The 13,489-nt window shown below is 47.4% G+C and overlaps 1 protein-coding gene across 1 annotated transcript in view; it reads right to left on the bottom strand.

The window, feature by feature from the left end:
- Positions 1–13,201, bottom strand: part of PHC1 (polyhomeotic homolog 1) — a 25,600-nt gene extending 12,399 nt beyond the window's left edge. The window contains exons 1-7 of the mRNA XM_040462632.1: positions 13,044–13,201; positions 11,515–11,625; positions 10,638–10,715; positions 9,946–10,095; positions 9,187–9,342; positions 2,051–2,546; positions 2–222 (exon numbers count right to left, since the gene is read on the bottom strand). Coding sequence (XP_040318566.1) covers positions 2–222; positions 2,051–2,546; positions 9,187–9,342; positions 9,946–10,095; positions 10,638–10,715; positions 11,515–11,625; positions 13,044–13,157 — 1,326 coding nt within the window. The 5' untranslated portion in view covers positions 13,158–13,201. The remainder of the gene's footprint in view (position 1; positions 223–2,050; positions 2,547–9,186; positions 9,343–9,945; positions 10,096–10,637; positions 10,716–11,514; positions 11,626–13,043) is intronic.
- Between the last annotated feature and the right edge of the window lie 288 nt (positions 13,202–13,489).

The raw sequence follows: 13,489 nt of genomic DNA on the forward strand, positions 1-13,489 counted from the left end.
GCGGCGGCGGCGGCGGGGGCGGCGGCGGCGGCTGCTGCTGTTGCTGCTGCTGCTGGGCCAACTGGAGGTGCGTGGCGGTGTGAAGGAGCTGGGACTGGCGGTGCTGGAACTGCTGCTGGTGGTGGATGGCGATCTGCTGCTGGATCACCACCTGTTTCTGCTGGAGGTGGATCTGCTGCTGCTGCTGGATCAGGGAGTGGGGCTGGATCTGCGTGTAGGTGGCTGCAGGAACCGCCCGAACGGGACGGAGGGGAGGAGCAGAAAATCACCCTCGTTACCGACGAAGAGTAAAACCACCCTTCCAAAGCGCGCTTGCTCTTGGTATCGCGCGGCGACTGCCAATCTAACCTGCGGCGGACCCGAGAGCGCGCTTCGGTCACGCTCTTTCGTCTGAGGCAGACATTACCACCTCTGTCTAGGATGAAGGACCTCAAGGAAAGAACTCGAGAGCCCTCGGTAAGTTCTTGTATCCATCTAACTTCTTTCCCTTTGCTATGCTAAATCCTGCTAGTGGGACCCAGCAAAGGAGAACGGCTGGCCCATCTTCTGTGCGACTGGACTGGACTCCTCAAGGGTTGAGTCCCCGCTTTCTTCACTTTTTTATATCCCTAGAGCCCAGCCCAGTGCCCGGCACATGAGAAAGACGTTAATAGTGGCTGAAAGAACGAAGGTCCTCAGAGGTAAAGATACTAACATTTTCCGGTGAATGCCTCGGTTTTCCAGACTCATCAGTTTAGGTCACCACCTGTGGGGGTCTTTAAGAGTCGCAGCTATAATCTCTGACTTTACCCAGGTTCCTCCCCTGCAAGTGGAGCTGACAAGGCCGGCCCCCCCCCCCCATATCCTCCCAGATTGTCCAGAGAGCGTATGTGAGACAAAAGCCCTTTAGAAATAGAAGCGCTATGGTACGTAAATACCTAGGTATTAGTAATACAGCCAATAATTAACTCCTAACTTTTTGTAAGTAAATCATCCCAACACAGCAACGACCAAAGTGCTAGAAACAAGGCAGGCAAACATAAACCTTACCAAGTAAGGTGCACACATCTAACTCTATCTAACCACAGTCTAAAAGCAAGTACAGGGGCACCCGGGTGGCTCAGTTAAGCGTCCGACCCTTGATACCGGCTCAGATCGTGATCTCACTGTCATGAGATCGAACCCCACGTCGGGCAGAGCCTGCTTGGGAGTCTCTCTCCGCCCCTCCCCCACTCGCATGCCCCTGCTGGCGCCCTATCTCAAGTATCTTTTAAAAAATGAAAAAAAAAAACATAAAAAATAAAAGAAGTATAAACCATTTGGGGTTAACATTATTTATTCTTTTTTTACCCTTATTGATACAGATGATCACAAGGTGACTATATTAAACTGTGCTCTGCTTGCTAGTCCAAAGTGCTCTGCTCTACCCTGGCTGGTCCAACTAATCATCATTAAACAGTGAGAGGAGAAGTCATCCCTTAAGCTAAATCCTAAGCTCCAAGAGGACAAGGCCTCTGTTTTTCAAAGATGCATCCCTGAAGCACCTGGGTGGCTCAGTCGGTTAAGCGTCCAACTCTTGATTTCGGTTTCAGGTCGTGATCTCACGGTTCGCAAATGAGCCCTAAGTCGGGCTCTGCGCTGCCAGCGCGGAGCCTGCTTGGGATCCTCTTTCTCCCCCTCTCTCTGCCCCTACCCTGCTAGCGCTCTCGCGCTCTCAAAATAAATAAACGTAAAAAAAACAAAACACATCCCTAACACCTCCTACAACACAGGAGGCAATTCAGTAAGAACGGGGGAAATGAACGGGTAGGGTGGGTAAACTCAGGGCCTAAGAAGGGAACGAAGCAATTGTTTGTGAACTGATTGCTGCCTGGTGGAAAACAGGGCGCGATCTAGCTCTATTACCAGTCCCCCTCTCTCCCTGGACGAATACGATCGAGGCTGATGCGATTTTCTTCCCTTCCACTACTCCAGGACCAAGAGAAGCAGGAAAAAAGGCAAAGAAACGTACTCTGAAGATTTCAAACAAGTTCTGAGAGAATGATGCCGTGACGAGAGGTGACAAGCTTACCTGAGCTAATAAGGGTCTGGCTGGGAGCAGGTGTAGCTGTCCGTGTCAGGTTCATGCCCACGTTCTGCTGACCAGCCCCATCTGCTTCTGCCTTCTTGGCCGCTGCACTTTCTGCTTCCGTCTGGCTTCCCTGACTCACAGTCACTGTCTGGGCTGCAGGCAAGGGCTGCACCACTCCTGTGCCCTTCCTGGGACAGCTCCCACCACCACCCATTCCTGAGGAAGGCAACTGACCCAAGCCCCCAGGTGCCTGGCCACCTCCACCTGGACCCATGGACCCTGGGATGCTACTTCCGCTGCCTCCACCAGCTTGACTGAGGTTCAGGGACTGGCCTGAAGCCCCAGAGGATGCCTGAGCCACAGCGAGGGCCTGGCTAGAGGCCTGGGAGAGGCTAGACACAGGGGAGGCTCCAGGAGGAACGGCCTTCTGAGTAGAGCCTTGCATTTGGGGTCCTTGGGCCGAGGCCTGTTGGTTCCTCACTGCCAAATTCTGCACCTGAAAGATAAGAAGAAAGAGATATACTGAAAAGGGGGGAACAGGAGGGACTAAGGGCAAGATTTCTATGATGATTCAGTAGCAGTGAGGATAGCCACCAATATTCCCCAGCCCCCCTCAAAACTCATACCCCCCACCTTGTCAATTACATACACGAAAGTCCTTCCAGTCACTCAGGGAGGGACTCGAATCACATTTGATTTTCAGTTTCCTTCATCCACTATCGAACCCATCAGCAAGTTCACTCATTTATTCCTTCAAAATGTCTCAGATTTTCCCTTTGCTCTCCATTCATTCCTTCAACATCTACCAAATACCTACTATGCTTCAGGTACTACGTTGGATACTGGAAACGCAGGGACGAAAGACACACGATCCCTCCTCTTAATGAGTACTTTCCACCAGAAAAGACCAGAAAATCACCAGTAGCCATAGGATACTATGCAGAGATATGCACAAACTGCCATGGGAACACAGAGGAGGAAGACTGAGTCAGACCAGGGAGATCAGAGAAGACTTCCTAAAACAGTCTTTTGTTTGACCTGAGACTCGACAGGTAAGAGTGAAGGCAGAGGTTTGAAGATATAGGTAACAACATCTGGAAAACCATCAAGCCAAGAAAGAGCACAGCATTTCTGGAAATTATAAATATTTCGTTATGTGCGGGGGGAGTTAGAGGGAGTGGCAAGAAACGAAGCTAGGAAGGTAGGCTCAGGCTGGCGAGGTAGAAAGGTATCAGATCATGAAGGGCTTGGTATATTAAAATTAGGAGAGTCTGAACTTCGGTTCGCAAACAAAGTTGATCTGTCTCCTCCACTGTTCCATTTCTAGCACCTAGCACAGTGCCTGACATAGTAAGTACTCCAAAATATGAAGAGAGGAACGATGAGCGCCTAACAGATTACAGGAAGCCATTGAAGAGTATTAAGCAGAACACACAGACACAAATCTACAGTTGAAACCATTCTTTTAAATGGTGCCGATATGGGGCGCCTGGGTGGCTCATTCGGTTGAGCGTCTGACTTCGACTCAGGTCACGATCTCGCGGTTCGTGGGGGTCGAGCCCCGCGTCGGGCTCTGGGAGGACAGCTCAGAGCCTGGAGCCTGCTTCGGATTCTGCGTCTCCCTGTCTCTCTGCCCCTCCCCCGCTTGTGTTCTCTCTCTCTCTCTGTCTCTCAAAAATGAATAAACGTAAAAACAAAATTTGAAAATAGAAAAATAAAATAAATGGTGCTGATAGAAGCATAAGTCAATACAAACACTTTGGAAAACAGTTTGGCATCATATCCTGTAGTTGAACATTCTTCAACTCCTGAAACCAGTATTACACTATATGTTAAAACTAACCAGAATTTAAGTAAAAATTGGGAAGGAAATAAATAAATAAATAATAAAGTTGACCATTCACACAGCCCCTAATCCAGGAATTCCGCAGGAGAAACTCTTGCTGATGTCTAAGAATGTTCACAGCAGCACTCTTCACAGGTAACAAAAGCCTGGACACAACCCAAATGACCGTTATCAGAAGAGAAGATGAATGAACTGTCGTACATTCACACAATGGAATGCTACATAGAAATCAATATTAATAAAACACAACAGCATGCAACGGTATGGACGGATCTGGACAAGTATTCCCCCAAAATTATGTACAACCCAAAGACTTTCTAAATTTAATTACAAAGTAAATATATATAGATAGATAGATAGATAGATAGATATCTAGATCTATGTATATATATATATATCTCATATATATGTATGATATATATATATCTCAAATATATATGTATATTATATATCTGATATATATATAAATGTATATTATATATATAAAAATATATATATTATATATATATCAAATATGGTATCTGGAATTTGCTTCTAAATAATCCACAGGTGGAGGGAAGGGGCCTGGCTAGAATGGCCATGTGTTGACAAATGTTGCAGCTGGTTGGTAGGTACATAGGGCTCCATGTTTTTTACTATTTTTTCCAGAAGTGTGAAATTTTCCATAATAACAAGTACTTCTGAGAAATGTAAGCACAATAAAACTATTAAGAAAAGGGACACAGGGAAGGATGGACCTAGGAATCAGAATGATTGTGACCATGGGCAGGGGCAGGCAGTGGGTGGAACTGGGGATTGCTTATTACATCATGAAAACATACTGAGTAAATACATAAAAGTGGACCATGAATGGACCGTTGCTGACAGGATATCATGAACCAAGGATTGTGATTTATCAAATCTGATACACCAGGAGTACAATTTAAAATAATGTTAGTAACAACACATATTTTCTTATTTAAGAAACTTATTCTGGGGCACCTGGGTGGCTCAGTAGGTTAAACGACTGACTCTTGATCTCAGCTCAGGTCATGATCTCACAGTTCATGAGTTCAAGCCCCGCACTGGGCTCTGTGCTGATGGCACGGAGCCTGCTTGGGATTCTGTCTCTCCTTCTATCTGCCCCTCACCTGTTTGTGCAAAATAAATAAATCTCAAAATAAATAAACTTAAAAAAAAAAAAACTCATTCTGGGGGCACCTGGGTGGTTCAGTCGGTTAAGCATCCTACTCTTGATTTCAGCTCAGGTCATGATCTCAGCGTCATGAGATAGAGTCCCGCATCAAGCTCCATGCTGTGCAAGGAGCCTGCTTAAGATTCTCTCTCCCTCTCTCCCTCTGCCCCTCCCCCACGCACATGCATGCGCTCTCTCTCTCTCTCAAAAAAAACCTTATTCTGATAGTAATACGGAAGATGCTTAGAGGTAGATAAGGCTGAAGTCAAGAGACCAATTGGAAAATTAGTATAGTAATTCAGGTAAAAAATAATAAGAACCTGAGTTCAGGCAAGCAGTAAAGAAGTGATAGATTTTAAGAGACTTAGAAGAATCATCAGGATTGGGTGCTGGGGTACTTAATACGATCTGGCAATTCTACAGTTTTTTTTTTCTAATCAGCTTTCCATAACGGTTGTTTAAAACTGTCCTAGTCTGGGATGCCTGGGTGGCGCAGTCGGTTAAGTGGCTGACTTCAGCTCAGGTCATGATCTCGTGGTCCGGGAGTTCGAGCCCCGCGTCGGGCTCTGTGCTGACAGCTCGGAGCCTGGAGCCTGCTTCGGATTCTGTGTCCCCCCCCCTCTCTCTCTCTCTGCTCCTCCCCTGCTTGTGCTCTCTCTCTCTCTCTCTCTCTGTCTCTCAAAAATAAATAAATGTTAGAAAAAAAATTCAAAAATAAATAAATAAATAATAAATAAATAAAACTGTCCTAGTCTCCCTATACACCTCAGAACCACTTGCTCGTCCCCCTCTTCCTCATCACCCCTGCAGGGACAATAAAACCATTACGAGCACCCTCCATGAGCTCCATCACCACACCTATACATCCCCCTCATAAACACCCACCACTTCCTTTTTCCCTGCTCTCCCTTCCTCCCTCCTATCAAATCCCACAGTCGGGGCCCCACCCCTCATCCTTCTCAAGGAGATTAGTCTATCAATTCCTTCCAGTCTCTTCAACCTTTCCACTAACAGTTGCCTCCCGTCACAACCGAACCCCACTGTCCCAACCCCAGCTTCATCTTCCTTTCCTGTTATTGCCAACCCGGCAGTAACTGTTCACATGCGCTGTGCCTGTTCTCACTATCCAGCCATCCCTCAAGTCGTACTACTTTGACCTCCACCCCCCACCAACTCCACTGAAATGGTTCTCGATCCCAATCAGTGACTCTTTCTTGCCCTCTCTACTGCGTTTGACAGAGGACTTCTCACCACTTCCTCCAACACTGTGCTCCCGTCTTAATGACACTACACGATCCAAATTTTCTTATTTCTCTGCCACTCTCTCCTATTCCCCTTGGCCAGTCCCTCACCCTCTACTCGACCGTGACCGGCTCCATTTTCTAAGGCACTGTCCTAACCCTCAGGGCTCCATCTTTGAACGCTTTTCTCTTGTCAACCCATACCTTTCCCCCCAAGCAATCCCAAATGTTCTATGTGCCTACTACTCCTGAACGTTTATCTCCAACGCACAGACCTCCCCTCCAAGCTCCAGCACCAGATATATAAAACTGCTGACCTCCTCGTGACCCAGTGACTCACAAACACATCCGAAGCCGGCATATCCAAAAGGGTGAACTTCACCCTCAATCCCCTTCTCCAACATTCTTCATCCCCTAAGTAGCACGAGCAGCCACCTCACTGCAGTGTCAGACCTCATCTCTGGCATTCCCTCGACTCCCCCATCCATGGGATCAGTTTTCCGTTTTCAAAGATCTTCCCAAGTTTTTCTCCAATCTATTCGTTTCTGTCCCTCTCCCTTGTTACTGCCCAATCCAAGCACCACCCTTCCCCCCGACTGTTCTAACGCTGTCGTTCTCCTTATATTCACACCGGCACCACTTCCGTCTATTCTCCAGCGAGGAGCCAACGTAATCTCGAAACACACAAATGAACAAACCTCGAATCGCTCCACGTCACTTCCAAATTTCAAATCCGTCCACAGCGTCCTCTCGCCCTTCGCAGAAAGCCAAAAACCCCAAACACTGTCCCCACCATCTTTTTTAATTCCTCCCACGTATAAAGCTCCTTCCCTCCTCTTTGGATTTAAAGGGTCTTGGGACATGAGGTGTCCCATGTCTTCACCACTCTCCTTCCAGGTAGACACCTCCCTCAAGGGTGGCTTTCTTGCTTTCCACCCCAATCCCAAGGCTAAATTAGGTCTCTTCCTGTGTTTGCGGAGCACTCCGTACTTTTCTCATGAAGCAATTATTTATTAAACCATCCAGGTGATTCTTTGTTTATAATGTCTGGTGCTTCGGTGATTTGCGATCCCTAACAGTCCAGTGTTCATGATCTTCTTGGGCATACAAGGCAGGGGATATGTGATACATAGTAATGACAGCCAACAGTCTCAACACTCAACGCATCCAGGCATTGCTCGAGCACTTACACCGACAACTCATTTAAACCCTCAACACAACCTGAGGTAGGTATTTAACAACAGCTATTTTATGGAAGAAGAAACTGGCAGAAACGTATTAGGTCATTTGCCTGGGTCACACAGTAAGTCATGGACTTGCATTCTGACCCAAATATCAGATTCACGTCTTCGACCACTACTCTGTCCCCCCACATACGGACACTCAAATATCTGATGAATAAGTAGACGGATAAATGAAAGAACTGGATACGAAGTCACAACCTCAGCCTCGGACCCCCCTGCTGTTACCATAGTCTAAAACAAAGGTCTTACCCTAATGACTAAATGACTCCCAAGAATCTCTTCCTAGGTTCCTTTTTTTTTTAATTTTTTTTTTTTTTAATGTTTACTTATTTTTGAGACAGAGAGAGGCAGACCATGAACGGGGGAGGGTCAGAGAGAGAGGGAGACACAGAATCCGAAGCAGGCTCCAGGCTCCACGCTGTCAGCACAGAGCCCGACGTGGGGCTCGAACTCACGGACCGTAAGATCCTGACCTGAGCCGAAGTCGGACGCCTAACCAACTGAGCCACGCAGGCGCCCCTCTTCCTAGGTTCCTTAATTTCTCTTTCTTCTCCAGGTACATGTTCGTAGAAAATTCTTTCCAAAATACTGTCCTTATCCTATTAATCTGCTGTTCAACAGCCAGCCTTGACCCCTGCTACCTATGAAGGTACTTTCCAGACTTCTCCCTGCCATTGACCTTTTCTGCCATCAGGTCTGTTGTCTCCACTTTATCCACTCATCCCCAACTCAGGCACATACAGGAGTTACGCCTTTACACATCCTGTTCTCTCTCAGTTTTCTTCTTGCTCTGAATCAAATCCTATCCATCCTTTAAGAATCTACTCAGGTATCCCCAGAGTCCCCGAGAAGGAATGCGGCCAACTCTTCTCTAAACTCGTGTGTCCCTCTAAGTTAGTACCATCTACTTCGCACTTCTTTGTTCTCTAAGATCTTTGAAGACTTGACTTGTATTGCTTTCCAATCTTCCAAAGTCTCTAGTATATTTCTGAGCACATCAGTAGAAAGAGTTCAAGCTCACTATTTACTTGCTGACAAACTAAGAGAAAGAAAAAAGTGATTGTGAGATCCCAGTGGGCATTCCATCCATAAGAAGCAAAAGCTTCATGCTCGAAATAAATATACGTATTTTGGGGATAAGGCACGGGAAGCAGGGGTGAGGAAGACTTTACTGGGCACACAGCGAGTGGGAACACGCTGCCGAAAGTGGGCAGCTACCGTAACTCATGAAGAGAAGGAATCAAACGTTCCTTCAGCAACTCAGCCAGGCTGGCTTCCCATCTAGCTAACTGCAGGCTTCCCTTATCCGGAAGAGAATACTGCAAAGAAAGAGAATTAAGACTTCCTGAATAAAACTGAGCCACAGAGGGCTAAAAGAATGTAAGGAAATCTACCCTGGGATGAGAACAGGCTTCCCAGATCCACAGGGCTGTTTTCAGTCAAATCTACTTCCCTTCCTAACCCGAGTAACTCATCGGCTATAAGGGATTCAAGTTCTATAGAAACTAAGAAAAGGGGAGGAAAAAAGAATCCTGAGAAGCAGTAATGGGGTAGCAGGGCAGGCCCTGGTCTGCGGTCGTTCCCTTCATCCTCCCCAGTGCCCATCCCCAGGTCAAGTGGTTGCCACTGACCTGATCTGCATCTGCATGGACTCCCGGAGACTGAGCCGATGGCACCTCCTGCTGGACTGCAGCCACCGCCCCGTTAGGCATCAGGATGAGCTGGGAGGCTAGAGGCACATTCCGGCCCAGGGTCCGGTTTACCTGCAATAGGTTTCCCAGCTGTGGCTGGCAAGGAGAGGAGGAAGAGGAAGAGCAAAGGAAAGAGAACAAGAGGGAAAGAAGAAAGACAGAAGGAAACGGAAGGGAAGGACCACAAGACAAAATAAACAGAAGATACGAAACTGCTAAGCCCTGCCCCTTTCCACACCAACCCAGGAGACCCTTATTCTCCATATGCGATGAGTCATCCGGAAGGAAACCTAGAATGTACATAAAACTACAGATTGATATCAAAGAGTCAAACATCAAAGACGTTGAGACAATGAGGATTTCAGAACAAGTATTTGTGTATATAGCAGGTAGACAGGCTAAGAGATAACACTTAGTTTGTGTACTTGAGCCACAGGTTTAACGACTGGACTATACGTGACGCTCCTTGAGTCAAACGTTAAGGCGAACATCTAACTTAGGATCTCGATGTAATCTGCAGGCTACCCGTGGATACTGAGCATCAATTCTACACATAAGTAAGGCCTAGGAGGCAGATCAGTGTGTCTTAACATATCGGGGTAACCGTAGTTAAGTAAAATAGCTTTCACTCAAGTCTGTGTGTGCCAGGGCCACTCACAGTTGTGCCCCGGAACGATGGTGGTCGTGTTGGTGGCTTACCCGTAGATACATCTGGGCCTGCGACTGGTTGAGAGGTGGGGAGGTGGTGTTCCCCAGTAGCACAGATTGGGTCAAAGTGGTAGCACTGGGAGAGCTCACACTCTGCGATCGGCTGATGAGCTGGGCGGCCGACGTGGTGGCCAGATTGATCTGCGTGGTACAGAGAGGAACCAGGCTAAGGCTTTGGGCGGGGTCAAAGGAAACACACACCACGGACAAATTCAGGGTGACACAGTCAAGAGCAGAATATCTCATTTTCAGAACCGGGGGGCGGGGGGAGGGAGGGGATGAATAACACCTTCCCATCCATAACCGTCATCCCAGCTACTGTAGGGGTATTACCGAAGTAAAGAAACCAGTCCCTACCCACTGGCATTAACAGCTGGGAGGGGAAAGGAACAAGAATGGAGCAGACTTCACGTCTCAGGAAAGGGTCCAGAGATCGGTCCCTTCCCTTCGTTATCTCCTCTTCTCCCCCCGGGGATTGTCTTCCTCCTCTCTCAGACCTCCTCCTTAAGGGTCCTATATAGATTCAAGTCAGTTATTTCCCTTTTACTGACATTCTCTACGTCAGAGCGATGAATACTATTGATGGCTCAATAAGCACTCTCCGACTGGCTGCCCAAAGCTGTTTACCCCAGAGACAAAGACCCAGGACAGGGTGCCACTTGGTGGGAGGAGGCAGTACTCACTGAGGCCTGGGTGGTGGTAGTCTGCTGCTGTGTGGTGCTGTTTGGGGAGCTGGCCTGCCGACTGGCAGCGATCGTGGCCTGTTAGAGGGGAAAGGAAACAAGAAAGAGCAGAGACAACGAAGGAGAAGACTCGGAATCTTCTAAGCGCCAGCACAAAATGGCATCGAGACTTCGGGTTAAGAACCCAGAGACTACCACGGAGCAAGGAAGAGTATATTCGCTATCCCAATAACGCTGGCATTACCACATCCGCTAGCCTAGTAACTCCCCCCCGGCGGGGGGGGGGGGGGGGGGGGAGATCCAGTAATCTGTCCTCCTCCTCCTCCTCCTCCTCCCACTTTCTCTTAGGCGGAAGAACCTGTGATCAGATCGTATCAAGAGTCACTCGCAGGTCTGGTCCGCGGCCGCCCCACACAAATATAAGGCGAGCCACATATATAACTTTCTAGGACACACGCTTTTCGAAAAGCGAAAAGAAACAAAATGAGCTTTGATTTTACTGAAGCCGATAGCTCTCATTTCAACGTATAACCAAGAGAAACAAACCACTCAGACAGTTTACTTTTTTTTTTTTTTCCACACGAAGACCTTGCGATCCATAATGTTACCATTTGGACTAGTCCTGTTGTCAAGGGCTCACTAGCTACACACGGCTGGTGGCCGCCATGTGGGACAGCGCAGTTCGAGAACACAGCCATTCTATCTCCCAGCTCGTACTGCAACCCCAGAGACTGAGATCCCTTCGTCCTCCTCCAGGAGGGCAGGAGGCAGAAAAGACACTGTTGCCAGCCGGACTTAGTGGAGGAGGCGGTACGCCCCTACCCACCTGGAGCGCCTACCCCCTCCCTCTTGGGCCAGCCGGCTGCTGACCTCTCACCTGCTGGACGGCGGCCAGGCTATGCAGCTGGGCATTGCTGAGCTGCTGCTGGAGCATGAACTGGTGGAAATACTGAGCCGCGTTGGGCTGCCGCTGCAGTGCCTGCAGAGCCTAAGAGGAAAAAGAGAGGATCAACCCAACCCACTCAGAAAAGAATCACTTGGAACTCCTATTCTATGCAAATGACTGCGATCCTCGGAAAGGGAGGCTTAAGGAGGAGAGAAACAAAAGAAGAGGGGGAGTGTGGCGAAATCAACAACCATCGGACTTGTCCCTTTCTACCGGAGAACTAGGAAGTTCACAGACTTCAAAAAATAACGAAACAATTCTGTCATGCTCTATTCTTGTATATAAAGAAAAGTAAAGCAACGTAACTCACATGAACTCTTAATTCCCAGAATGGAATGTGGAGAAGCATGCGATGTAGTAAGGAAAAGAGCGAGGGCTGGACAAGTTGAAAACAATTAATGAAAAGAAAAGAAGAGGCATCAGGCTTGCTCAGTACGTATACAGCATGCAACTCTTGGTCTCAGGGTTGCGAGTTCAAGCCCCAGATTGGGCGTGGAGCTTATTGAAAAAAAATAAATAAACAAAGGGGCACCTGGGTGGCTCAGTGGGCTCAACATCTGACTCTTGGTTTCGGCTCAGGTCACGATCTCACGGTTCGTGAGACGCAGCCCCGCGTCGGGCTCTGCACGGGCAGCACAGAGCCTGCTTGGGATTCCCTCCCTCCCTCCCTCTCTCTCTCTGCCCCTCCCCAGTTCTCTCCCACCCTCTCTCTCTCAAAATAAATAAATAAACTTAAATAAATAAATAAATAAATAAATAAATAAATAAAACAAAAATAAGAAGAAAAACTATAAAGAACAAAAAAATAAAAGACCATACGCTAGGGATACAATAAAGGTGAGAGAGCCCCAAGCAGTTGAAAATGATGCAAAAGAGAGCAAACAGGGGCTTGTGAAAGATTCTATTAGTACAATTTTCCAACAGCTGGCATTATAAGGATGACACTGGTAATGCAGTTTTAGTATTGACTTTAGGATATTACCGTCTTCTTATTCTTTAATAATTAGAACTATTCTTACGACGTGCATAGTTATTCTAGCAACCACGCTATTTTAAGTAAAATGCCCCGTTCCCAAGCAGATTTTTTTTTTAAATGTGGAATTTTACTATTTATCAAAAAATAAAACTGAGTCTCAAACTTCCATTACTCAGGGTGATTGACAAGAAAGACCAAATATTAAAAACCTGACAATCCACGAAGAGAAGTGGGTAGTCAGAATCTAGCTACATGAACTGAATGATATACAAATCCATGGTTTAAAGACTGAATTTCATTCTCTGGTTGCTTGGTCACACTGTTATAAACCCCTAAGATTCTCAGGGCTGGAAGGGGCGTTAGTCATCACCTAATCCAACTGCCCCGGTTTGCTGAAAAGGAGCTAAGAGCAATTCTCCCCCAGCACCCGTGCCTACCCCAAGCCCAGACTCACAGATCACAGCCCCTCCGAGTTGAGCCTCACCTGCACTGCTTGCCGTTCATACAGCGACATCTGAGCTATCTGGGGCCGAGAGCTGCCCCCAGAGCTGGAGCTCCCATTGGTGGAGTTAGAGTTCTGCTCACTCTCCGTCTCCATGATACTGGTCCAGGGTCCCCAAAGCCGGCGCTCTAACTCAAGACCTAGAGGAAAGTAGCGAAGGATTAAAATTTACACCGGATCTCACACTATTATTTCTTGTTATTATTCAAGCTATCTAAGACTCTTCCTCTTCTTTCCAGTAGCCATGATTCCTTGGGTTTTTGAGAATTACCAAATCTACAACACACACAACCATATATGTTCCCCATACCATCGTTTGAAGCTACGCAGTGTCTCGAAAGAAACCTTTACATAGTCCCTTGGGACTGTCACTGACTAGCAAATGGCTAGAATTCAAGACTCCTAAGGCTAAGGCTACCTTACATTCC

This window comes from Herpailurus yagouaroundi, unplaced genomic scaffold (genome assembly GCF_014898765.1).
Source record: "Herpailurus yagouaroundi ecotype Mexico unplaced genomic scaffold, PumYag 355, whole genome shotgun sequence".
Taxonomy (NCBI): Eukaryota; Metazoa; Chordata; class Mammalia; order Carnivora; family Felidae; genus Herpailurus; species Herpailurus yagouaroundi.